This window comes from Mobula birostris, chromosome 1 (genome assembly GCF_030028105.1).
Source record: "Mobula birostris isolate sMobBir1 chromosome 1, sMobBir1.hap1, whole genome shotgun sequence".
Taxonomy (NCBI): Eukaryota; Metazoa; Chordata; class Chondrichthyes; order Myliobatiformes; family Myliobatidae; genus Mobula; species Mobula birostris.
The window spans coordinates 161,676,469-161,703,430 of NC_092370.1; the positions used below are offsets into that span (position 1 = coordinate 161,676,469).

Below are 26,962 nucleotides of genomic sequence, written 5' to 3' on the forward strand. Positions count from 1 at the left end.
ACTGATTCACTGCTACATTATCAATAACCTCCTTTAGAAGAACTTCATTAATTGCTAGTGCTCTGTGAGATATGAAGATGAAAGTTTCTGTGTAAATGAAGGGTTTTGGTCAGATAACTAAGGAGAAACTTTATATTGGTGGATGGGGAAGTATCCACAGATTTAATAATTGATGGAAGAAGAGAATTTTTATTTTTACACAACATTATGATCTGGAATCCACAGGCTGCGATAGAATGGTGAAGTTATTCGGCATGGAAACAACATTTTATCTAACTTATCCAAACCAGTAGATACAGTTGTTGTAATAACTTTCAGTATGGACATCGGATCAACGTACAAGGAAGGTACAGATCCTTTAGGAAAGAACAGGACAGTGGGACGAATTGGACAGTTGTTTCAAAGAGCTGGCACAACACCAGTACTGTGTTATTCCATGTTTCTGTATGCTTGCATTTCTTTTCTCTTTCTGGTCCTGGCCGTATTTAGACTGAGATCAATCTGCAGGTGCCAACTATTCAAGTAGGAAAGCCTGCAGAGCTCCCTTTTCTCAAATGTACTCTCTGCCTAACAAAGCAGAGCAGTTGGTAACTTCTCTGTTCCCTTCCCTTAGTTCTGGGGACCAGGAGGGACACATTCCCCCTCCGCCATTAGACTGGAGCCATGTGGAAGGTATCAAGCCACTTCTGGAAGGCTTTGTCAAAAGATGCTTTAAGGAGCTCAGCTGTCCATCGACTTGGAATAGAGTGAGACAGCTAACTTCAACGTATATCATCTACCTTGCGACATACTACAGCAAACTCAGCCAACAGGTAACATTAAACCCTAGCACCTTATCTTGCACCTTGTCATTGCACATTTATGCAACTGTTAATTCCTGTCAAATGATGCAACCTAGTGTTGTAGTTTGGAAGCAGGTTCTTCTGCCCAGCAAGTCCATGACAATCATCAAACATCCTATTGCGCTAATTCTGGTCTAATGCCATTTTATTCCCCTCAACATTGCAGTGCACTCTCCTCAGATTTTACCTCTCACTTTAATGGTGAATTTGCAGTGGCTTATTACAACTGATATTCCATCACACGTCTCCAGTCTAAATGGCCCTATAGGAGCCAGCTGCTTATTTTTATCACTTCAGAATAATTTTATTTCCAGCTCTTCATTTTATTGAGTTATTTGTAATTTGATCATTCATGGATTTATGTAGCACAGAAACAGGCCCTCTGGTCCAACTCGTCTGTAAACTAGTCTCGTTGTCTGTATCTGGTCTCTTGATCTTTCCTGTCCATGTACTTGTCCAAATGTTTTTTTTTAATGCTGCAATTGTACCTGTGTTTGCCGCTAACTTTTGTGTGGAAAAAATACGTCCCCCAATTTCTCAGCAACACACATAAAAATGCTGGAGGAACTCAGCAGGTCAGGCAGCATGTAGAAAGATGAATAAAGAGTAGTCGTTTCAGGCCATGGTCCTTCATTAGGACTGGAAAGGAAGGGGAATGCAACCGGAAGAAGAAGAAAGTGGGGGGAGGGGGAGGAGTACTGACTAGAGGGTGTTAGGTGAAGCCAGGTGAGGAGGAAAGTAGGTAGGTGGGTTGAGGGATGAAGTGAGAAAGATAGATGGAAGAGGTAAAGGGCTAGAGGAGAAATCTGATAGGAGAGGAGATGGACCATGGGAGACAGGGAAGAAAGAGGGCACCAGAGGGAGGTGATAGACAGATGAGAAGAGAAAGGGTAAGAGGGGAGCCAGAATGGGGAACAGAAAGGGGAGGGGGTGAAATTACCTGATTGGAGAAATCTATGTTCATGCCATCAGTGTGGAGTCAGAATATGTGGTGTTGCTCCTCCAACCTGAGAGAGGCCTCATCATGGCAGTAGAGGGCTATGAAGTGACATGTCAGAATGGGAATGGGAAGTGGATTTAAAATGGTTGGCTACCCCACTGGGAAATCCTTCCTGTTGTGGATGTACCAAGGGTACTTCTCAAAGTGCTTCCCCAATTTACATTGGATCTCACTGATATAGAAGTAGCTACACTGGGAACACCAGATATAGTAGGTGACACTGACTGAGTTGCAGGTGAAGTGTTGTCTCACCTGGAAGGAATATTTGTGGCTCTGAATGGTGGTGAGGGAGGACGTGTAACACTTGTTCCACTTGCACGGATAAGTGCCAGGAGGAAGATCAGTGGGGTGGGACAAATAGACAAGGGAATCACGGAGAGAGTGGTCCCAAAAAAATGTCTCACCTTAATCCTCTCCCCTCTATTTTTAGAACCCTTAACCTGGGGAAAAAGACTGAGTATCTACCCTATCTTTGCATAATTTCATAAACTTCTGTGAGGTCTCTCTTGAGTCTCCTTTGCTTCAGGGCAAGCAATGCCAACCTATCCAATCTCTCCTTATAACTCAAGCACTCTAGCCCAAGCAATATCCTTGTGAACCTGTTCTGCACCTTATCTAGCTTAATCACATCTTTCCTATTGCATGGCAATTAGAACTGCACAAGATACTCCAGGTGGGTACAGCCAACACTTTGTACATGTTGTAACACAATATCCCAACTCCTGTACTCCATACACTGCTTCCTCCAACCTACATAGACCTAGATATCTCTATTCTACAGCAATCCCTGAGCCCAGTCATTTATTGTGTATGTCTTGTTAACGGTCTAAAATGCATCACTTCCCACTTGACTGAACTAAATTCTGAAATAAGGTTTCAGATCCAAGAGCTCTGGTTCAGCTGGATCTTGCAGTGAGCAGACAGTTGCATGTCAAGATATCTTGAATGTCTTTGAATTCATTCCATATGCCCTTATTATAATCTATCAACCAGATGGCTTAGTTTCTTTTCCTCATAGTAAATGTGACTGCACATATCAAAGGTAGTCTCTGTTCTTCCCATTCCTTCTTTGCAACTAAAAACTAACTTGTGCACTCTCCCAGATTTGATGAAAGGTCTTTGATTTAAAACATTAATCCGTTTTCTCTTTTGACAGATGCTGCTGAGTGTTTTCTGGCATTTCCTACTTTCAGTTCTGAATATCTACTTGTTTACATCTTTTATTCACTAATTTATGATGTGTGTTGCTCTGGCATGCAGCCATTTCCCCTGACCACATCCCTCTAAAACTAATTTCCCTTGACTTTGATGCAGCCTTCGTATAGACCTGTTGAGTGCTTAGTAGAATTGGAGCAGTTTTGGATGGAATCCTTGTCTCCCCTACTTAATCAGCCTACATTAGAGAAGATGTTTGTGGACCTCAGGTAAGCAGACCCCTGTTTACTGAAGCTGCAAATTGCATGTGCATGTGTACAGTAATTGTGAGTGTGTAATTTCAAAGAGGATTGAAACTCTTTTGTTTCTTAGAGCCAGTTTGATAGCAAAATAACATCGGTCATGGTCCTTGCCTTCAGTCCCTGGGTTTTCATCGTATATCTGTTTATGTATTTCGAGCTATAGTAATGCCCTGCATTTCTGCAGTCAGTAGGTTATTTTGTTCAGTAGCTCTACTGATTCAGCAGAGCAACCTATATAGGATTCATGGTTGGATGTAGGAGCTCCCATCTGTGGTCCAGTTAGCAGTTAATATCTGGGGCATTGGATAATGGAGCAGGGGTATCTTTTGTCTTCAGAATTTTTTGATCCAAAACTCCATTGTAAGAAAGATTCACTATCCCAGTGAATGGCTAGTGAATAATTTTTTTGTTTGAGACAAGTATAGGTGTATTTATCGTTCGTAACAAATAACTTGATGTAGAACAGCTCCAGCGTACTGCAAAGAAAGCTGCTATATGGTTGCAACACACATCAAAGTTGCTGGTGAACACAGCAGGCCAGGCAGCATCTCTAGGAAGAGGTGCAGTCGACGTTTCAGGCCGAGACCCTTCGTCAGGATGACTGCACCTCTTCCTAGAGATGCTGCCTGGCCTGCTGCGTTCACCAGCAACTTTGATGTGTGTTGCTTGAATTTCCAGCATCTGCAGAATTCCTGTTGTTTGCTATATGGTTGTATTGGATAATGCTGTCCTCGGAGGGGACCTCCTTTAAGAAGTGATTCTCCAGGTTTGTTGAAGGCAGTCAACTCCAAGTTCCAAGGGTCCAAGTTAATTCTTCTCAGATATCTCAATTAAGATGCTGGTTGAGCTTCATGATTCAAAGTGCCCAAGATGTTTGTGAGAGTTAAGGGCAAATATGAATAAATGATTTTATTGAGTGGCTCTGGCTTGTGAGTGACTGGTGTAGGGCTGATGTGATTATATTTTGTGATCTCCCTCTGAACTGCAATCCTGATGTGGTGGAAAAGCCAGTGTTGCAGAAATGAATGATGAGTTTTGCAGAGTCTGGCACATCTGATAGGATTGCCCATTACTGTAGGTTAAGATGGAGGGACCAGCAAATAGTGATCAGATTCTGAGACCTTAGTGGCAAAAGAGGTGGTTAAAAGATGTTGCTTCTCAATGGCTGTGATCGATGCTAATTCTCTGACTGTCTTGGTTTACCTTTGCCATCAGATTCAGCTTAATTTTCCTTCAATATTTTGAGGTTGCTAATGTGCAAATGCTTCCCTGCACTAGTAGAAATCATGTACACAAACTTCTTCCATTTCTTTTCATGCTGTTGTCTCTCCTCAGATCTTATTCAGCCCTGTGTAACCCTAAGTCCTGCTATCCAGGTCCAGAGACTGTCCGTAGCCTTGTGTCACTGGGCTGTGTTGGAGAAATGCAGCACCTCAGCCTGACAGGATCCAAATCCCCTTTTGTGTTCCTGATTGCATTGTTTTATTTACTGGACACCGTCTGTGTTCTGCACAAAGGCTTGGCAGAAAAGGTAAGGCATTTTTGCATCATTTCAGTCTTTAAAGCAGGAGGAAAGAATTTATTCTTTGCAGAATGGGCAGGATGAGTTTGTGGATGTCTCTCTTTTGTGGAGTAATGTAGGGCTTCTAGCTCTCCTCATTGGTTTTAGAGATTTAAGCTGTTTCTGCACCTACACGCTGTGCCTCTTCTCATGATTGAGGAATTTGTTACCAAGAAGTTTGATCATTGGATGTGCGGCTCTTGCTGGTCTCAGTTGAGAGGAGGGAATTGGTTATAAGGTCATTCCCTGAGCCGATAGGCTGGTCCCGGACTTATTTCATAATTTACATATTACTATTTAACTATTTATGGTTCTATTACTATTTAGTATTTATGGTGCAACTGTAACAAAAACCAATTTCCCCCTGGGATCAATAAAGTATGACTATGACTATACAGCATGGAAAGGCCCTTCCATCCCAAGAGCCTGTGTTGACCATTAAATACCCATTTACACTAATTCTACACCAATCCATCTTTATTGTGAAACACAGGAGATTCTGCAGATGCTGGACTTCCAGAATAATTCATAAAAATTGCTGGAAAAACTCAGCAAGTCAGGCAGCACCTACAGAAAGATGGAGTAAAGGGTCTCAGCCCAAAACATTGACTGTTTATTCCTTTCCCTAGATCCTGCCTGACATGCTGAATTCCTCCAGCATCTTGTATGTGTTGCTCCAGCTTTATTCTCCCCACATTCGCATCAGTTCTTCCTAAATACTACTGGTTACTGACACGTGGCCAAGTGGTTTGGGGCGTTGGACTAGCGATCTGAAGGTCGTGGGTTCGAGCCTCGGCCGAGGCAGCGTGTACCATAGAACCATAGAAACTACAGCACAGAAACAGGCCCTTTGGCCCTTCTTGGCTGTGCCGAGCCATTTTCTGCCTAGTCCCACTGACCTGCACATGGACCATATCCCTCCATACACCTCCCATCCATGCATCTGTCCAATTTATTCTTAAATGTTAAAAAAGAACCCACATTTACCACCTCGTCTGGCAGCTCATTCCATACGCCCACCACTCTCTGTGTGAAGAAGCCCCCCCAATGTTCCCTTTAAACTTTTCCCCCCTCATCCTTAACCCATGTCCTCTGGTTTTTTTCTCCCCTTGCCTCAGTGGAAAAAGCCTGCTTGCATTCACTCTATCTATACCCATCATAATTTTATATACCTCTATCAAATCTCCCCTCATTCTTCTACGCTCCAGGGAATAAAGTCCTAACCTATTCAACCTTTCTCTGTAACTGAGTTTCTCAAGTCCCGGCAACATCTTTGCACTCTTTCAACCTTATTTATATCCTTCCTGTAATTTGGTGAACAAAACTGAACACAATACTCCAGATTCGGCCTCACCAATGCCTTATACAACCTCATCATAACATTCCAGCTCTTATACTCAATACTTCGATTAATAAAGGCCAATGTACCAAAAGCTCTCTTTACGACCCTATCTACCTGTGATGACACTTTTAGGGAATTTTGTATCTGTATTCCCAGATCCCTCTGTTCTACTGCACTCCTCGGTGCCTTACCATTAACCCTGTATGTTCTACGTTGGTTTGTCCTTCCAACGTGCAATACCTCACACTTGTCAGTATTAAACTCCATCTGCCATTTTTCAGCCCATTTTTCCAGCTGGTCCAAGTCCCTCTGCAGGCTCTGAAAACCTTCCTCACTGTCTACTACACCTCCAATCTTTGTATCATCAGCAAACTTGCTGATCCAATTTACCACATTATCATCCAGATCATTGATATAGATGACAAATAACAATGGACCCAGCACTGATCCCTTTTGAGCAAGGCACTCAACCACACAATGCTCCAGTCCACCCAGCTGAGAATGGGTACCGGCAAAAATGCTGGGGGTTAACCTCGCGATAGACTGGCGTCCTATCTGGGGGGGTTAGGGGGCAGTCTCGTACTCTCAGTCGCTTCACGGCACAGAAACTGGCATAAACGCCAGCCTGATGGGCCCCAAGGCTCAAGACAGACTTTAAAAAAACTGACACACTAGGGGCAAGTTACATAGGACAATTAACCTCCATGTCTTTGGGATGCGGATGGAAGCTGGAATACCTGGTTACAGGGAGAACGTGTAGACTCTGCACACCAAGGTCACAATTGAATCAAGGTTGTTGGAGCTGTGGGACAGTGGCTTGACAAACTGTGCCGCTCTGTGGGAGAGATAAAAACTCTGAAAGTACTCAGCTCGTTGGGCAGCATTTGTGGGGAGGGAAATAGATTTGGCATTTTGGGTTGCTGATGTATCATATGACCTGGACAGTTCTCAAAATAGGAATGTGTCTGTGCACTGAGTTGTTACACAGTAGCCCTGAGAATCCAGCAAGTTCATCCTGCCAGTCTCCCAAATGCTGTGTATACGGGCTGTACAGAAGTTGGACGCTCGCAACATAGGGAGAACCTAGGTAACCGCCTCTTTCCATAGAAAAGCTTTAATAATTTTGGTTGGCATCTGTCTGTCTCGAAGGTCAATGAGCGATGATGATCATCATCACAAGCCTGGGCGGAATGTATGGAGATCCTGAGATACCCAGTCGTCAAGTTCCCCCTCTGGGCCTCTCCAGTGTTAACCAAAGGAAAACTTATGAACCAATATGTAGGAGCTGCTGGAAGGATGTTCAATGATGCCCAGCCACCTTAGGGTCTCCACTCTGGATTTGCTGTCTGGGTTTACTCTGGTAGCCTTCGTGTCTCCAGAGGCTGCCCACAAGGCAGTGGGGCTATTTACCCATAGCTGGGGATCTGGTTCATGTGCACCAGGGCGTGTCCACATAATGGTGGGCCTACGTGCTATATGTGCAGGGACCAGACCTCCTCCCCATCCTCTGTAGTTCAGCCTGACTCCGGAAGGAGTTCAGTTTCTGTGTGTCACCAGCGATGAGGCTTGCTGTTGGAGAGTCTATGTACTGTCAGGGAGAGACTTACACGTTCAGCCCTCCTGTTCGCGAGACTGCTAGCCAGTGGCGGAAGCTGAAAAGGAGAGCGACAAGCACTACCCACCATACTACCACACTAGATGCATCACAACAACCATTTTGACACCTTTAAAGGTGTTAATACCTTTTAAGGTGCTATATAAATGGAAGTTATTGATGTTGTAGTCCTGTTATGGTGGCTGTAGTACTTGCTGTCATCACAGATATGGTCTGAGTGCACCTTGTGTGTGCATTGGAGAGAGGAAGTGATCGCAATAGACAGTGACATCTAGCTTCCTGAATATCATTATCACGACACAAAGATGTGTAACACATCGATATTATCCAGCAACATGAATAATCATGAGGAAAAGGCAATAAACCTACCTTCAATCCTCTCTTTGTGCTATTAATTCCCCCTGCAGGAATTTAGCTGACAGAGTGGTCCTTGGGGTGATTATAGACACCAACTAAAATCATGGGGGTGGCAGGTTAAGCTCTGCACCTTTCAGGAAAGAACTCAGTGTGACCTCTGGTGATATTAGGTGAATGAGAGTTTTTTTTCAGGAAAGAAAACAGTGTGACCTCTGGTGATTTCAGGTGAATCAGAGTGTTTTACTCTTGGGCATAATTATAGTGGGCCTAAGTTTGCAAGGAAGCAAATTTGCACTATCCATTAGGTAAATGCAAACTCTAGATGCTGGAAATCAGTAACAAGAATAGAAAATGCTGGAAGCATTCAGCAGGCCAGAAAGCATCTATGGAGAGAAAGAGTTTACATTACAGGTTGAAGACAGGTCTGAGAGGTGTCTTCTATGTGAAATGTAAAATTTGCTGGTCCTCCCAAAGATGTTGCTGGACCTGCTGCGTGTTTCCAACATTTTCTGCTTTTATTTGAGCTGTTGTCCTTTGAGTTGGTAATCAGTTAACAAGTTGCAAAAATATCAAAGGCAAAATCTGCCAATTTAGCAGTGGGAGTCCCAATTCAGAACATAAAACAGTACAGCACAGGAGCAGTTCTTTCCGCCCATGATATTGTGCCAAGCTAATTAAATGCCTAAGTAAACTAATCTCTCTTGTCTACACAATGTGCATAACCCTCTGTTCTCTGCATATTCACATGCTACTTAAATGCCTCTACCATACTCCAAGTTCAATTGTCATTCAACCATACACATTTCATAAAACTAGATGAAACAGCGTTCCCCTGGGGCCAAGGTACAAAACACAGTGCATATGTCACACACAGCACATGGCACATATAATTATGATAGCATAAACTATCACAAAATAGTATTAGCACAAGTCCCTGAGTGGCAAGACCTGAAGGTTGATGGTGCTTGGGATGTTGTCCTGGAGCCACGTTTTTGCAAGAACGAGCATGCAGCTGTTCTCCATGCCGCACTGGGGCAGCTGCAGATGAGGGCAATCCAAATTGTCTTCCAGGGAAGGAACCCGGGGAGCAGCTATGACGGGAGAGCCAGTCCCCAACCTAGTACAGATTCCAGTGCCTCTGTTCTCTCTCGTTGCACCTCTGGCATGTCCCCCCTGCAGCACGAGGACCCAGCTTGCACAACAAGCAAGGCCATGCAGCTTCCCAGTTGCCAGTCTCACCAATGAGCCAGATCTGTAGAATTTTTTTTATTTGTATTCGTCTCCACTATTACTCCTGGCAGCATAATCCAGCCCTACATATTGTTGGAGTCTGATGTTTTAATCCAAGGTCCTTTCAGAAGTCAGGATAGAGGCCCAAAACTTGTTGCTTCACGATTGTGTTATTAAGCATTAATCGCACAGAGAGAGTTGGAAAACGGGCAGTGATAGAAGCTAGTAGCAGAAGAGATAGAAGAAGCAAAAGGAACATGATGGCACAGCCTCGTGGTCGGCTCATTATACTCCATAAATGAAGAACATTCTATTCAAATTCACAGATAGGAGTCAGTCAGTTTGTAACCCCTATTCAGATAATGCTGCACCAGAGAAGATTCCAGAACTACCCAAAATCATACAAATGTAACCACTAGGGGGCACACTGAACAACTGAGTATCCATAATGTGCCCAATAGGAAACATGCTAAACAGTTACACGTATATAAGTAGTCATATAAAATACAAGCAGGCAATTAATTGTTAAATTGCAAAGAAAATAACAATTAAGTCTGATCCTTTGAACTTACTCCCTCTCACCTTAATTGCATGCCTTCTAGTATTAGATATTTCGACCCTGCGATGAAAGATTCTGGTTGTCTAGTCTGTCTCTGCTTCTTAACGTTTTATGCATTTCTGTCAGGTCGACCCTCAGCCTTCACCACTCTACAGGGGGAAAAAATAAGTTTGTCTAACCTCTCCCTATTAGATTAGATTAGATTCAACTTTATTATCAATGTGCCGAGTACAGATACAAAGCCAATGAAATGCAGTTAGCATCTGACCAGAAATGCAAAGCATAGTGTTATTTACAAAATAACTGTGAATAAAAAGTAAGTGCTACAGCACACAAATATAAAAGTACTGAGACAGTACAATATGGGTGCAGTACTGCTTAACGCTGTGATGTGAGGTTCAGCAGGGTCACAGCCTCAGGGAAGAAGCTCTTTCTGAGCCTGATGGTGCGGGAGCGGAGGCTCCTGTCGTGCCTACCAGATGGAAGGAGAGTAAAAAGTCCATGGTTAGGGGGTTAGGGTGAGATGCATCCTTGATAATGCTTTTCGCCCTGCCCAGGCAGCGTTTATGGTAGATGTTCTCAATGGTGGGCAATCGGGTGCCGATAATCCGCTGGGCAGTTTTCACCACCCGCTGGAATGATTTGCGGTCTGATACGGGACAAATGCCATACCACACTCAGATGCAGTTGGTGAGTATGCTCTCAATGGTACAGCGGTAAAAGTCCGTCAGTATCCTGGGACAGAGGTGAGCTTTCTTGATGCTCCGCAGGAAATAAAGGCGCTGTTATGCCTTTTTGATCAAGATGGAGGAGTTCAGGGACCAGGTGAGATCCTCGGAAATGTGGACACCAAGGAATTTATACCACATGTCCTCTAATCCAGGCAGCACCCCAGTAAATCTCTTTTGCACTTTCCTCAAAGCCTCCACATCCTTCCTAAAGTGGGTCGGCTAGAATTGAATTCAACATTCCACATGCGGCCTAACCAGAGTTATATAAAGATGAAACACATTTTCCTGACTCTTGAACTCAATGCCCCATCTAATGAAGCTAAACTGTCACAACAAATGATGGATTGAGTCATTCTCTGCCCTGTGTTTAGCTGCCAAGCCAAAGGTCTGCTAAAGAAGATTTGATGTATTGGGTCTCACCAGTGTGATGTGTTGACCTGACCCTGAGTTATCACACCACTGTATACCTGCCCTTCTCACAATTTGTCCTTCAAATCTTTGTATCTATTGACAGTTCAGTTTTGATTCTAAATTTACTATGCTTAATCAGTAAGTATCACTTATTAGTGAATGTGACTAATTGCACTTGCATCAAGAGGCAACACATGACAGATCTCCCCTCTGTACAATGGTATCATCAATACAGTAATTGAAATTGGTCTGTAGACAACTCTTTTTCTCCTTCCACATCCGAGCAGATTTATTGTATCTTTTTCTTTAGCTAGGTTATTAAAGGAAAAGATGAGTGTTTGGAGTTAGCCCATAGATTTGCCTCCATCTCACCAAATGGCAGAAGGAAGTTTAAGGGCCTAATCCTGTTCCCGTGGATTCTTCCCTGTCCTCAAAAGTTGAGCAAGGATTCCAGGATAAGAGGCTAGAACCTTAGATGTTAGTAAAAGAATTAGGAAACACGAACGGTATCGGGAATTAAGGAAACAGTTTGCTGCGAAAGGTTGAACAAACTTGTATTTTCTGCTCTGGAATGTTGGAGACTGAGGAGCAACTGGATAGAATTATATACAATTATGAGAGGCATTAGCAGTCTTTTTCCTCGGGTGGTAATGTCAAATAGTCATAGTCATACTTTATGGATCCCGGGGGAAATTGGTTTTTGCTACAGTTGCACCATAAATAATTAAATAGTAATAAAAACATAAATAGTTAAATAGTAATATGTAAATTATGCCAGGAAATAAGTCCAGGACCAGCCTATTGGCTCAGGGTGTCTGACCCTCCAAGGGAGGAGTTGTAAAGTTTGATGGTCACAGGCAGGAATGACTTCCTATGACGCTCTCTGTTGCATCTCGGTGGAATGAGTCTCTGGCTGAATGTACTCCTGTGCCCAACCTGAGTGCCCAATACTAGAAGGGCATAGCTTTAAGGTGAAAGGGGGCAGGTTTAAAAGAGGTGTATGGGGCATATATTATACTGAGAGTGCAGGGTGTATAGAAAGTGCTGCCAGGGAGGTGGTATGGTAACTTTAAGAGGCACATGAACAGACATGTGCACTATATGCAGGTAGATGGAGTGAGTTAAGTTGGCACTGATATAGTGGGCAGAAGGGCCTGACTGTTCTCAGTTTCAGTGGGATTCACAGCTCCCTCTTCTTGTGGAGCGCCCTGACAGGCAGTGACAAGCTTTGTTCCTGACACCAACGTTCACCTGTTTCCTTTGCCTGCTCTGTTTGTAGTGCTCGGCCATCCTGCACAGCAAAGGTTTGAGGGATTACTTGGTGCACAGCTGTAAGGGGAGCCCGCCAATAAACCACAGGTCTGCCTGGTTGCTGCGGCACGAGTTCCACCTCCAGCATTCTGTGCTTAAGCTGGCATCCAAGACGGTAAGTGACATTCTTCAGTAGGAAGTCCACCGCTTCGCTGGTGCTGCAGACACGGGGCTTGTTTGCTGTACAGGAACTAGTGTTTTGATTACCCTCCTCCCACCCCCAAGCAGGGACCAGAGCCCATGATATGTACGCTGTAGTTTCAGTACTCGGTGAGTGCCATGTTTGCCTGGCTCCCATTGCCTGTCATTTTCTTAATCACGGATTGCCTGGGCTCATGTCCCCAGACTGTTCAGTGCTCTAGTTCCCTTTACCCATTATCTCTCCTACTTTCAATAACAATGATAAGAATCAATCAGAAAATAGAATTCTTATGCTATTTATTGATTTCAGGTTGCTGTCAGTCCTCAAGTTGCCCAGCAGGCTCCACTGTTTCACTACGTTGCCCTGATGTTGCTGAGCCGGCTGCTGCCAGGAAGTGAGTTCTTAGCCTACGACCTCCTGTCCGGGATGGCCTTTAACCAGGCTTTGATACCGTGAGTACAGCAACACAAAGTGGTCAGTAATTTCTATTCAGCTTCTGAACTTGGGCTAGGTGTTCAAACGTGAGGTGGACGACCAGTGGTGTTCTGTAAGGATCTGTTTTAGGACTTCCACTGTTTGTGTTTTTTTAATAAATTGCTTAGATGAGGAAGTGGAGGGTGTGTTAGTAAGTTTGCAGATGATATGAAGGTTGGAGGAGTTTTGGATAGTATCAGGAATTGTTGGTTTTCGTGGGATGTTGACAGGATGCAGAGCTGGGCTGAGAAGTGGCAGATGGAGTTCAACCTGGAAAAGTGTGAAGTGGTTTACTTTTGAAGGTTATATTTGAAACCAGAATACAGGGTTAAAGAAGGGATTCTTGGCAGTGTGGAGGAACAGAGGGATCTTTGTGTCCATAAACCCTTCAAAGTTGCCGTGCAAGTTGATAGGATTGTTAAGGCGTATCATGTGTTGGTCTTCATTAGTCAGGGGAGTGAGTTCAAAGTCCCTGAGATAATGTTACAGCTCAGTAAAACCCTGGTTAGACCACAATGTTGTGTTCATTTCTGGTCACATCATTATAGGAAGGAAGCTTTAGAGATGAGATTTACCAGGATGCTGCCTGGGCATTTTTTATGAAGTTGGGTTGAGTGAACTAGAGCTCCTCTCTGGAGAGAAGCAGGATCAGAGGGGTGACTTGATAGAGGTGTACAAGATGATAAGAGACATAGACAAAGTGGAGAACCAGAGACTTATTCCCAGAGTGGAAATGGCTAATACAATGGGCCATAATTTTATGGTGATGGAAGAAAGTATAGGGTGAATGTTAGAGGTAAGTTTTATGTGCATAGTGTTGGGTGCATGAAATGCAGTGCCAGGAGTGGCGGTAAAACAAGTACCTCAGAAACACTTAGGAAACTCTTAGGTAGGCACACGCATAATGGAAAATGGAGGCAATGTGGGAGGGAAGGGTTAGATTGATCTTAGAGTAGGTTAAAAGGTCGGCACAACATCGTTGGCTAAAGGGCCTGTACTGTGCTGTAATGTTCTGTGTTAGAATCAGAATCAGGATTATTCACCTCCACAGACCTGCTAAGTTTTGGGTGTATTGCTGTGTGTAGAATGCTTCCTGTCACAGCCTGTGTTAGCTGTATAGGACGCTAGCATTAAGAGTGGGCAGTTCGGTTTGTCAGCGGTTTGTTTCTTTGCATTCACAGGGAAGGCACGTCCGGTGGCCCTGAAGCAGAAGACCTTTCGAACATCCTGAGGCTCGGATGCCACGGGGACGCTGCCGAGAGAACTTGTGCAAGCCCAACCCGTGGCACGCTGCTGTGCAAAGCCTTTAACCAGCTCCCCACCATCCGTGCCCATTACCTCTCTCACTTTGCTCACCTCCAGGCTTCTGTCTTGCGGTCCCAGCACTCCTACGCAGGCCGGACCCACCTGGTCCAATCTGTGCTACTACCGGAAATGGCTGGTCCTCTCCTGCCATCTGATTGGGCCTTCCTGCCCCTGATCAACTTGTATGACCGTGTGAACCGTGAGGAAACGAAGGGCAAGATGGTGGATTGTCTTCCCGAGAACCTGGTAGAGATGGTGAGCAGCAGTCTCCAGTGCGTGCTATTGCTGGAGACCTGGCGAGGTGGCATATTGCAGGGACTGCCTCTGGCTGCCAAGCTGGTGCGACTCTGCTGTGTCTTCCTCACGGGCAGCAACCTGTTTCTGGAGCCGGCGATCCGTGACTACCTATCCGCCCTCCTGATCATCTACTGTCAGCAGAAGAGGCTGGACTCGCTGGACCTCAGTGCTACCCTCCCAGGGCTAGCCTCCTTTCATGACCTGTACATAAGCCTTCTTGAACAGTTTGAGAGTGTCTCGTTTGGTGACCCGCTTTTTGGCTGCTTTCTCTTGCTGCCTCTGCAGAGGAAGTTTGACGTCCAACTGCGCCAGGCTGTTTTTGGGGAGCACGTTAACGTGTTGCGGGCACTGGGGGTGCCACTGAAGCAGGTATATGATGCCTTCACACCAATTTCAATGTTGGGGGTGTGGCATGTTAGCGTAATGGTTAGTGCAACACTATACAGTGCCAAATATAAGATCAGGTTTTGATTCTCACTGCTGCCCGTAAGGAGTTCGTACGTTCTGTCCGTGATTGTGTGTATTTCCTTTGGGCACTCCGGTTTCCTCCCACAGTCCAAGGACGTAAGTTAGGGTTAGTGGGTTTTGGACATGCTATGCTGGCGGCCAGCACAATCCTCACTGATATGATTTGGTGCAGATGACACATTTCACTGTATGTTTCGATATACATGTGACAAATACTTTTTTTATTTTCAGTGGACTCCTCACTGGGCAATAATTTGTTCCTCAGTCAAATAAAATAAAACAAAATGCAGGTGCTGGAAATCTGAAATAAAAGCAGAAAATGTTGGGATCATTCAGCAGGTCAGGCAGCATTGCTGGAAAGGGAAATAGTGTTACTGATATTAGTATTAGCTTATTATTGTCACATGTACCAAGATATTGTGAAAAGCTTGTCAAGCATACTGCTCATAAAGATCAAAGCACTGTGCATTGAGGTAGAACAAGGTAAAACAATAACAATGCAGAATAAAGTGTAAAAGCTACAGAGAAAATGCAGTGCAGGGAAACAATAAAATGCAAGAGCATACTGTGATAGATTGTGAGATACATCTTATCGTACAAGAGGTCCATTCAGATGTCTGATAACTGTGGGATAGAAGCAGTCCTTGATCAAGGGGTAATTATAGAATTTTTTGAGGATGTAACTAGTAGAGTGGATAGGGGAGAACCAGTGGATGTGGTATATTTGGATTTTCAAAAGGCTTTTGACAAGGTCCCACACAGGAGATTAGTGTGCAAACTTAAAGCACGTGGTATTGGGGGTAAGGTATTGATGTGGATGGAGAATTGGTTAGCAGACAGGAAGCAAAGAGTGGGAATAAACGGGACCTTTTCAGAATGGCAGGTGGTGACTAGTGGGGTACCGCAAGGCTCAGTGCTGGGACCCCAGTTGTTTACAATATATATTAATGACTTAGACGAGGGAATTAAATGCAGCATCTCCAAGTTTGCGGATGACACGAAGCTGGGCGGCAGTGTTAGCTGTGAGGAGGATGCTAAGAGGATGCAGGGTGACTTGGATAGGTTAGGTGAGTGGGCAAATTCATGGCAGATGCAATTTAATGTGGATAAATGTGAGGTTATCCACTTTGGTGGCAAGAACAGGAAAACAGATTATTATCTGAATGGTGGCCGATTAGGAAACGGGGAGGTGCAACGAGACCTAGGTGTCACTGTACACCGGTCATTGAAAGTGGGCATGCAGGTACAGCAGGCGGTGAAAAAGGCGAATGGTATGCTGGCATTCATAGCAAGAGGATTCGAGTACAGGAGCAGGGAGGTTTCACTGCAGTTGTACAAGGCCTTGGTGAGACCACACCTAGAGTATTGTGTGCAGTTTTGGTCCCCTAATCTGAGGAAAGACATTCTTGCCATAGAGAGAGTACAAAGAAGGTTCACCAGATTGATTCCTGGAATGGCAGGACTTTCATATGAGGAAAGACTGGATCGACTAGGCTTATACTCGCCGGAATTTAGAAGATTGAGGGGGGATCTTATTGAAACGTATAAAATTCTAAAGGGATTGGACGGGCTAGATGCAGGAAGATTGTTCCCAATGTTGGGGAAGTCCAGAACGCGGGGTCACAGTTTAATGATAAGGGGGAAGCCTTTTAGGACCGAGATGAGGAAAAACTTCTTCACACAGAGAGTGGTGAATCTGTGGAATTCTCTGCCACAGGAAACAGTTGAGGCCAGTTCATTGGCTATATTTAAGAGGGAGTTAGATGTGGCCCTTGTGGCTAAAGGGATCAGGGGGTATGGAGAGAAGGCAGGTTCAGGGATCTGAGTTGGATGATCAGCCATGATCATACTGAATGGCGGTGCAGGCTCGAAGGGCCGAATGGCCTACTCCTGCACCTATTTTCTATGTTTCTATGTAATGTGTTCTCAGGCTTCTGCCTGATGAGAGAGAGGAGAAGAGAGTATGTCCAGTGTGGGCGGGGTCTTTGATTATGCCGCTGCCCTACTGAGGCAGTGAGATGTATAGACAGAGCTCGTAGAGGGGAGTCTGAGCTGTGTCCACAATTCTCTTTAATGTTTAATATTTCAGGTTGGTTCCCATGTCAGAACTGACAAAAGATCCTGGACTTGAAACCTTAATGGCTTTGCTTTCCACAGATGCTGCCTGACCTGATTATTTCCAACAATTTCTGCATTTTGCATCCTGGGTGCGGTCCAAAATGAGTAGAGAAAGTTGGCAGTACAACCAATGATGGCTTAACATTGTGTTACCACTGTTAGGGATTGGATTGACTTGCCAGCACAGCACAACAGAGTGGGTTGGACACTGGTTTCAATACAGTCCAGAGATAGAAGTCTTCTTGCAGTAGCTCTGAGTTTGTGTGAAATGATTTGGAGGGGTTTCATTCAGTACACAAGTGGCATGATGCACCACCACCGCCATAATTTTAATGCTGTTTGGAAGCCACAGGTAAATCATTCAGACAAATTGGAATGAGTGTATATTTGCATTTTCTTGCTGATATTAGGTGCTATTCTTCAATTAAATCGCCATAAAATCATCTTGCATGAGATCCATGGTCATTTGGCAGACAGGATTCAGATTTGACCTGACTGTAGAATTCAGAGGTTAGTGGGGAAGAGGTGTATTCCGACTGGAGGTCTGTAGCCAGAGGTGTTCCACTGTGATTAATGCTGGGGCCTCCATTGTTTATGAGGTCTATTAATGACTTGGATGAAAATGTTGATTGGCTGATTAGTAAGTTTGCAGACAGCACAAGAAGTGGTGATGTTGAGTATTATGAGGAAGGTTGTCAAAAGGTACAAGATGTAAACCATTTGAAAATTTGAGCAGAGAAATAGAAAGAATTTAATCTGGACAAGTGTGAGGTGTTGCACTTTGAGAGTCGATTGCAAGAGGAAAGTACACAATACATGGCAGAACCCTTAGGAGCATTGATGTGCAGAGAGATCCTGGGGTGCAAGTCCATAGCTCCCTGAAAATACAGTACTATGCAAGAGTCTTAGGCACATATGGATTTGTGCGTGGAAGGTCATGTTTGACAAATCTTACTGAATTTTTTGATGAGGTTACTAAGAAAGTTGTTGAGGGTAAAATGGTGGATGTTGTCTATATGGACTTCAGTGAGGCCTTTGACGAAGTTCCACACGGAAGGTTAGTTAGGAAGGTTCAATCGTTAAGCATTAATATGGAAGTAGATGGCTAGATGGGAGATGCCAGAGAGTAGTGGTGGATAACTGTGTGTCAGATTGGAGGACGGTGTGTAGCGGTGTGCCTCAGGGATCTGTACTGTGTCTAATGTTGTTTGTCATATATATTAATGATCTGGATGATGGGGTGGTAAATTGGATTAGTAAGTATGCAGATAGTACTAAGATAGGTGGAGTCGTAGATGATGAGGTAGGTTTTCAAAACTTGCAGAGAGATTTAGGACAGTTAGAAGAGTGGGCTGCAAGATGGCAGATGGAGTTTAATGCTGAAAAATGTGAGGTGCTACATTTTGGTAGAACTAATCAAAATAGGACATACTTGGTAAATGGTAAGGCATTAAAGAATGCTGTAGAACAGAGGAATCTAGGAATAATGGTGCATAGTTCTCTGAAGATGAAATCTCATGTGGATAGGGTGGTGAAGAAAACTTTTGGTTTGCTGGCCTTTATTAATCAGGGCATTGAGTATAGGAGTTGGGATGTAATGTTGAATTTGTATAAGGCATTGGTAAGGCCAAATCTGGAGTATTGTGTATAGTTCTGGTCACCGAATTATAGGAAAGATGTCAATAAAATTGAGAGAGTACAGATGAGGTTTACTAAAGTGTTGCCTGGGTTTCATCTCCTAAGTTACAGAGAAAGGTTGAACAAGTTAGGTCTTTATTCCTTGGAGTGTAGAAGGTTGACGGGGGACTTGATAGAGGTGTTTAAAATTATGAGGGGGATAGATAGAGTTGATGTGGTTAGACTTTTTCCATTGAGAGTGGGGAAGATTCAAACAAGAGGACATGGGTTGAGAGAGAACAAAAGTTTAGAGGTAACATGAGGGGGAACTTCTTTACTCAGAGAGTGGTAGCTGTGTGGAATGAGCTTCCAGCAGAAGTGGTTGAAGCAGGTTCTATGTTGTCATTTAAAGTTAAATTGGATAGATACATGGACAGGAAAGGAATGGAGGGTTATGGGCTGAGTGCAGGTCGGTGGGACTAGGATAGGGTAAGAGTTCGGCACGGACTAGAAGGGCCGAGATGGCCTGTTTCCGTGCTGTAATTGTTATATGGTTATGCCGGGGTGGGGGATGACATGAATGTAGACACACCCAGCCCTGAGACACCAGCCAAGGTCACGTCATTCCAAACAATTGTTTATTGATCATTACAGAATGTCTCTTCGGTCCTTTTCGCTCCCTCCCTTATGTCTTCCTGTTTCCCCAACCATGATTTGCCTCTCCCTGCTCTCTTCCCACTCTCAGTCCACAGTAGAGACCCATATCAGAATCAGGTTTATCATCACGAACATATGTCATCATTTTTTTTGTGGCAGCAGTACAGTGCAATACATAAAATTCCAGTGGTACTGTGCAGAAGTTTCAGACACCCTAGCTAGTATATGTGACTTTTGCACAGCAGTGTAGATGGTCTGGTAAAGAAGTTACGTAGCATGCTTGCCTTCATCCCATGATTACTTCAATGCCATTGCTCCTAGTTTCTTGTTTAATATCCTTTCTAACTGTGTAGTCTTTAAACTCGCCCCATCAGTATTTTCTCTTGTGATTTTCATTTCGCCAAATGGCCAGCTGTTCTCCTGAGTCACCATTCCTCAAGCACGTAGTATCTGAAGGCAGATTCAATTCTGAATTCCAAAGGGGAATATAATGGACTGTGAGGTAAAGACAAAGACATGAGTACAGATGCTGGAATGTGGGTTAAAAACAATGAGCTGCTGGAGGAACTCAGCAGGTCGAGCTGTACCTGTAGTGGGAGAAATGGACAGTTGACTGTCCATCTGGACTGACAGTAGAGGGGAGAGAGGCAAAAAGACATGAACAGAAGGGGTGGACCAATAACCAGCAAGTGATAGGTAGAGCCAAGTGGGGTGGGGGGAGTAAAAGGCAGATGGAGGAGGGAAGAATGCGACAGAAGCTAGATTTGAATTGAATGATTGAATTTGGAATTGAATTGAATGATCTTTATTGTCATTATACATGGGTACAATGAAACTCTGTTTGGCTTCCTCTCAGGCAATTAAATAAAGCGGTAGATAAAAACAAGACAGTAATAGAAAAACAATATTTTCGAAGACTTTAACATTGGTCTAGTGGGATGAAAAGTTGTTTTCTATACTGTGTGATTCTATATAGAGTGACAAAACAAATTGCCTTGAAGCATAAAGTATCCTGAGCGTAATTCAACAATGTTGACAGCAAACCATGTAGAAATATATCAAGTCAGCAGATACAACACTTGAAAAGGAGGCAGTTTTAAAGGACTGATGCAGAAGAGAAAGACAGAGCAGCTGAGAGGATTAACAGTGGAAGTCCAGAACCAGGAGTCCAGGCATAGTTTGAATAAAAAGGCAAATAATAGTTTACGCAAGAGACCAACATTGACGAGCTCCAAGTTTTGAGAGGAGATTGAGAATGATGAGGGTGTGGATAAGACAAACTTTAAAATTGAGATTCTTCTGGACAAAGGTCTATGATACATCAGTAAACTCTGAGGTCATAGGTGAGTTCCCTAAGTCACTGAGGATGAAGGTATCCTGTCAGTGCTTTCACACTTTGCAATCTTTTCTGTCTTGGAGCAGCTGCCGATCCCCTTGGAAAATTACACCCATCCCATGGAGTCTTCGTTGGATCTGCTGCGCCAGTATTTCAAGACCTTGGTGACTGCCACCCTACGCTTCAGCTGGTGTCCTGTGCTCTACGTGGTGGCCATTGCTCAAGTCAACAGCTTCATCTTCTCACAGGAGGCAGTTGACGAGGTACAATTTCTTCTGGCTATTAACACAATTGTTAGAAGGGGAACTGAGCATTTTAGAATCAAAAGGGATAGATTTTTGTTTCAGTCCCCCTATTTCTCCCATTTAACTCGTAGTTGCCCACATTTGGGCCTATATCCCTCTAATTTTTCCAAGTTCTTTTTAAATATTGTTACTATACCTGCCTCAGAAGCTTTCTGTAGATGGTTATTCCATCTACTGACCACCCTCTGAAAAGTTTCCACAGAGTCATAGAGATGGACAGCACAGAAGCAGGCCCTTCGGCCCATCTAGTCCATGCCTAAACTATTTAAATTGCCTTCTCCCATCGACCTGCACCGGGACCATAGCCCTCATATCCCAACTGTCCATGTACCTATCCAAACTTCTCTTAAACATTGAAATTGAGCTTGCATGCACCACTTGTGCCAGCAGCTCATTGCACACTCTCACCACCTTCTGAGTGAAGAAATTCCCTCTTGTGTTCCCCTTAAACGTTTCACCTTTCATCCTAACCCATGACCTCTGGTTGTAGTCCCACCCACACTCAGTGGAAAAAGCCTGCTTGCATTTACCCGATCTGTACACCTCATAATTTTGTATACCTCTATCAAATCTCCTCTCAGTCTTCTATGTTCTAAAGAATACAGTCCCAACCTATTCAGTCTTTCCTTATAACTTTTCAAATGTCTCCCCTTTCATCTTAAACCTGTGCCCTCTAGTTCTTGATTCCCCAATCCTGGGACCCTATCAATGCCTCTCATAATTTTATACACTTCTTAAGATCACCCCTCATTCTTCTCTATTCTAATGAAGAAGGTCCCAACCTGCTCAACCTCTCTTCATTACTCAGTCCCTCGAGTCCTAGCAACATTCTCATAAATTTCCCCGTTCTCTTTCCAGCTTTTAGTTTGTCCCAAATTCCATAGCCTTAAGCGAAACCACATGAGGTAAAGTCTTCAGTGATGTCCTGCTTTCCATTTATAATTACTCTTTTGGGAGGGTAAACCTGAACAAAGCAAGAAAAACCTCCCCAACCCAAGCAGGAACTGAGGTGGAGAAATAGCTGATGCAATTGAATAACTACAAAGCAGAAATTAAATGGTGTATTGCTTTAAAAGCTCCTACAGCACGTTGGATTAGAGATAACGTACCACTCAATTACTATGGCTTCTCGACATTCAGAGCATGGAAGTTGCAGTCTTGACATGCAGTTTCAAGATCTCAGTCGTATCGTTTTTGGACAGGGCAGGTTGTGTCCAATTTTGCATTGAGATGATCAGAGTGGCACAAATACCATTGCTACAAGAGAAGGAAAAAGTTCTGAGGGTGAAATTAGTTCTATGGTGCTTCCATAGTAGATGGCCACTTGAGTAAGCTAGTGGTTGGTGTGTTATATCTCAAGGGAGAGCCACTTTAGCTCAAAAGAAAAATACTGGAGAAAAAAAATACTGAACAAATTCTGGCACCGAATGAGTATGCTCATCCAAACATCCCTGTGACTGTATTCTAAAGAATGCCATTGCAATGACACAATGAAACTAAACATATATATATAAAAAATAGTACAGCACAGTACAGGCCCTTTGGCCCACAATGTTGTGCTAACCCTCAAACCCTGCCTCCCATATAACCCCCCACCTTAAATTCCTCCATATACCTGCCTAGTAGTCTCTTAAATTTCACTACTGTATCTGCCTCCACCACTGACTTAGGCAGTGCATTCCACACACCAACCACTCTCTGAGTAAAAAACCTTCCTCCAATCGCCCTCTTGAACTTCCCACCCCTTAACTTAAAGCCATGTCCTCTTGTATTGAGCAGTGGTACCTCTATCATGTCTCCTCTCATCCTCCTTCTCCAAAGAGTAAAGCCCTAGCTCCCTTAATCTCTGATCATAATCCATACTCTCTAAACTAGGCAGCATCCTGATAAATCTCTTCCGTACCCTTTCCAATGCATCCTCATCCTTCCCATAGTGAGGCAACCAGAACTGGACACATTACTCCAAGTGTGGCCTAACCAGTTTTATAGAGCTGCATCATTACTTCGCGACTCTTAAACTCTATCCCTCGACTTATGAAAGCTAACACCCCATAAGCTTTCTTAACTACCCTATCTACCTGTGAGGCAACTTTTAGGGATCTGTGGACATGTACCCCGAGATCCCTCTGCTCCTCCACACTACCAAGTATCCTGCCATTTACTTTGTACTCTGCCTTGGAGTTTGTCCTTCCAAAGTGTACCACCTCACACTTCTCTGGGTTGAACTCCATCTGCCACTTCTCAGCCCACTTCTGCATCCTATCAATGTCTCTCTGCAATCTTTAACAATCCTCTACACTGTCTACAACACCACCAACCTTTGTGTTGTCTGCAAACTTGCCAACCCACCCTTCTACCCCCACATCCAGGTCGTTAATAAAAATCACGAAAAGTAGAGGTCCCAGAACTGATCCTTGTGAGACACCACTAGTCACAATCCTCCAATCTGAATGTACTCCCTCCACCATGACTCTCTGCCTTCTGCAGACAAGCCAATTCTGAATCTACCTGGCCAAACTTCTCTGGATCCCATGCCTTCTGACTTTCTGAATACGCCTACCGTGTGGAACCTTATCAAATGCCTTACTAAAATCTATATAGATGACATCCACTGCACTACCCTCATCTATATGCCTGGTCACCTCCTCAAAGAACTTTATCAGGCTTGTTAGACACGATCTGCCCTTCACAAAGCCATGCTGACTGTCCCTGATCAGACCATGATTCTCTAAATGCCCATAGATCTCTCAGGATCTTTTCCAACAGCTTTCCCACCACAGACGTAAGGCTCAGTGGTCTATAATTAACCGGACTATCCCTACTACCTTTTTTGAACAAGGGGACAACATTCGCCTCCCTGCAATCCTCCGGTACCATTCCCGTGGACAACGAGGACATAAAGATCGTAACCAGAGGCGCAGCAATCTCTTTCCTTGACTTGTGAAGCAGCCTGGGGAATATTCTGTCAGGCCCCGGGGATTTATCCGTCCTAATGTATTTTAGCAACTCCAGCACCTCCTCTCCCTTAATATCAACATGCTCCAGAACATCAACCTCACTCATATTGTCCTCACCATCATCAAGTTCCCTCTCATTGGTGAATACCGAAGAGAAGTATTCATTGAGGTCCTCACTCATCCACAGCCTCCAGGCACATCTTCTCACCTTTAACTCTAATCGGTCCTATCTTCTCTCCTGTTGTCCTTTTGTTCTTCACATAATTGTAGAATGCCTTAGGGTTTTCCTTTACCCTTCTCATGCCCCCTTCTTGCTCTTCTCAGCCCCTTCTTAAGCTTCTTTCTTGCTACCTTATATTCCTCAATAGACCTATCTGATTCGTGCTTCCTAAACCTCATGTATGCTGCCTTCTTCCACCTGACTAGATTTTCCACCTCATATGGTTCCTTCACCCTACCATTCTTTATCTTCCTCACCGGGACAAATTTATCCCTAACATCCTGCAAGAGATCCCTAAATATTGACCACATGTCCTTCGTACATTTCCCTGCAAAAACATCATCCCAGTTCACACCCGCAAGTTCAAGCCGTATAGCCTCATAATTTGCCCTTCCCCAATTAAAAATTTTCCTGCCCTCTCTGATTCTGTCCTTTTCCGTGATAATGTTAAAGGCCAGGGAGCGGTGGTCGCTGTCCCCCAGATGCTCACCCACTGAGAGATCTGCGACCTGACCCAGTTTTTTTAAAATTTAAAAGGTTTCTTTCTTTTTTAATGTGTTTGATGTAATTTTTTATTTTTTTCCACTCTTTTGATAATGACATGTGTCTTGACCCATATGCACCAATAATGTGATGATGGCTTGCTGGATTGTCTTTCTCAAGGTAGTGAATGTGGCAGATTAAAAAACATAACTGTTTGTCCTGTGATGCTATGACATGTTACACCAAGGCTCCACATAACTGTCTTTGGCTGACGAATCTCACAGCACTACCATAAAGGAAAGTCAAGTCACTCCCTCACTAGAACCCTCCTTTTCCCCATACTTCCTCGCCTAGTCCCTCTATCCTTGATTGTTGGTTCTGACTAGTGTTTAACACTTAATTAACAACCCAGAAATAGATTATCCTGTCATTGTCACATTGCTGTTTGCGGGATCTTTCTGATTGCAGTACTTTGTACAAAAATATAATGACTATATTTCAAAACTTTAATTGCGAGGACTTAGTAATGTCCTGTGGCAAGTACTTTATGGTGCATTTGTTTCTTTTTCTGCCTCGTGCAGGGAAGTGTTTTTCTGAATTTTGTTGTTATTAACATTTCTTTGTAAACACCTTGAGCATTTGTCAGATCTGATGCTGACTGCATATGTACGGCTAACCACATATCTGATTAGTTTTTCTTCCTGTGTCCTTCGTTCTCCCTCCGTTTATTGGCAATAGGTGGATGGCAAAGGCAATAGCCCTGTTCCAAGCTCGTACTCGACAGGCTATTGTCTTGATTCCAAGGCCACCAAGAAGTACAGCAAAACAAAAGTGTTACGAGATTGGTCTGAATTTGTCATGTTATGTCCTTACAATGGAGAGCCCAAATATAATGAGAGTATGAGGATTACGGTGGGTCCGTCCCAATCAGCAGCAACTATAATCATCTACATAACATCTTAACTTGGTGACGCATCCTGGGGATGTCACTGCACAATTTTGTTGTAAGCTGCATGAAGAGATACTCATGGAGGTGACAAGATGTTTTGTCAAAGGGGTAGATTTTAATATCACCTCAACGAAGAAGGCAGCGATGTTTTTGGAAGGAACTGCAGAGCTTACAATTAGGCAGCAGGATGCATGGCTCCAGATAGGGATGAAGGAGGAAAGATAGGGGCAGTGGGCGGTGTGGGGGGGGGGGCAAAGGTGAAAGAAGGCAGAGACCTTGGTTGGTGCATGGGTATGGTGGGGGTTACATCAATAGGGTTGATTGAGATATAAGATGATTTGATCATTTTAAATCAAAGACACTTCAAGACTGGGTGTAATTGAGCATGAAGGCAAGACACGAGCGCAACGAAAGTTTGCAGTCTATCACTTGAGTGTTATTGTTGGGCAGAGTACTGGTGGAAGGCTGATGATTGGGTCTCATTGCCCAGCAGAAGTTAGTACCATGGAATAATGCTGTGCTACATAAGTCCTGCCATCAGGGTTCATTCCTGAACTTTGTGCCGTCTCTGTGGAGTACGCACGTTTCCCTCAACTGCTGTGGTTTCCAAGAACGTTCTAGAGATGTGCTGTTTGGTAGGTCAGTTGATTCTTGTAAATTATCCCTTATTGGGTGGGTAGGTATTGGTGGAAGATGGGGATCTGTCTCTTACAAAGAAAGTGTAAGGCACTCCTTCCCTCCGCCAGCCTACAGGTCACCCTTGGGCAAGGTGTAGCATCTGCTTAGCCCCTGATCAGGGTCACTTGAAGCCATGGGAGCTGGTGGTGGATGATTGTAGGAGCAGCTGGTGCATGTGACAAGTCCTGGTTATGTGACCACTAGTGCCAGGCAGACAATCTCTGAAGAGTATTGATAATGCTGCAGTCACCCATCTTGTAAAGACACTGCCTAGAAGAAGGCATTAGCAAACCACTTCTGTATAAAAATTTGCCAAGAGCAATCATGGGCATGGAAAGAGCATGACTGCCCACAATACATGACATGGCACGTAATGGGGGAACGTGGTCTTAGCAGAATTGTGTGTTGGAGTTGATGGTTTTAAGAGGGAATAGGTAATAGGGAAGTAAGTAAGGAATGGGATTGATGAGTCTGCTTTGGTGCGTCAGCAAAGACTCTGGGCAGATTGCACCTTATGTCCTGAGTACTAAAAAAAGAAAT

At 44.0% G+C, this 26,962-nt stretch overlaps 1 protein-coding gene across 2 annotated transcripts in view; it reads left to right on the forward strand.

Annotated features, from left to right (window-relative positions):
• The window catches only part of rpap1 (RNA polymerase II associated protein 1), a 187,923-nt gene that overhangs the window by 126,836 nt on the left and 34,125 nt on the right, over nucleotides 1-26,962 (forward strand). For both annotated transcript variants that reach the window (XM_072265242.1, XM_072265252.1), the window contains 7 exons: nucleotides 614-812; nucleotides 3,157-3,266; nucleotides 4,635-4,830; nucleotides 12,385-12,531; nucleotides 12,868-13,010; nucleotides 14,214-15,003; nucleotides 20,917-21,093. In XM_072265242.1, coding sequence (XP_072121343.1) covers nucleotides 614-812; nucleotides 3,157-3,266; nucleotides 4,635-4,830; nucleotides 12,385-12,531; nucleotides 12,868-13,010; nucleotides 14,214-15,003; nucleotides 20,917-21,093 — 1,762 coding nt within the window. The remainder of the gene's footprint in view (nucleotides 1-613; nucleotides 813-3,156; nucleotides 3,267-4,634; nucleotides 4,831-12,384; nucleotides 12,532-12,867; nucleotides 13,011-14,213; nucleotides 15,004-20,916; nucleotides 21,094-26,962) is intronic.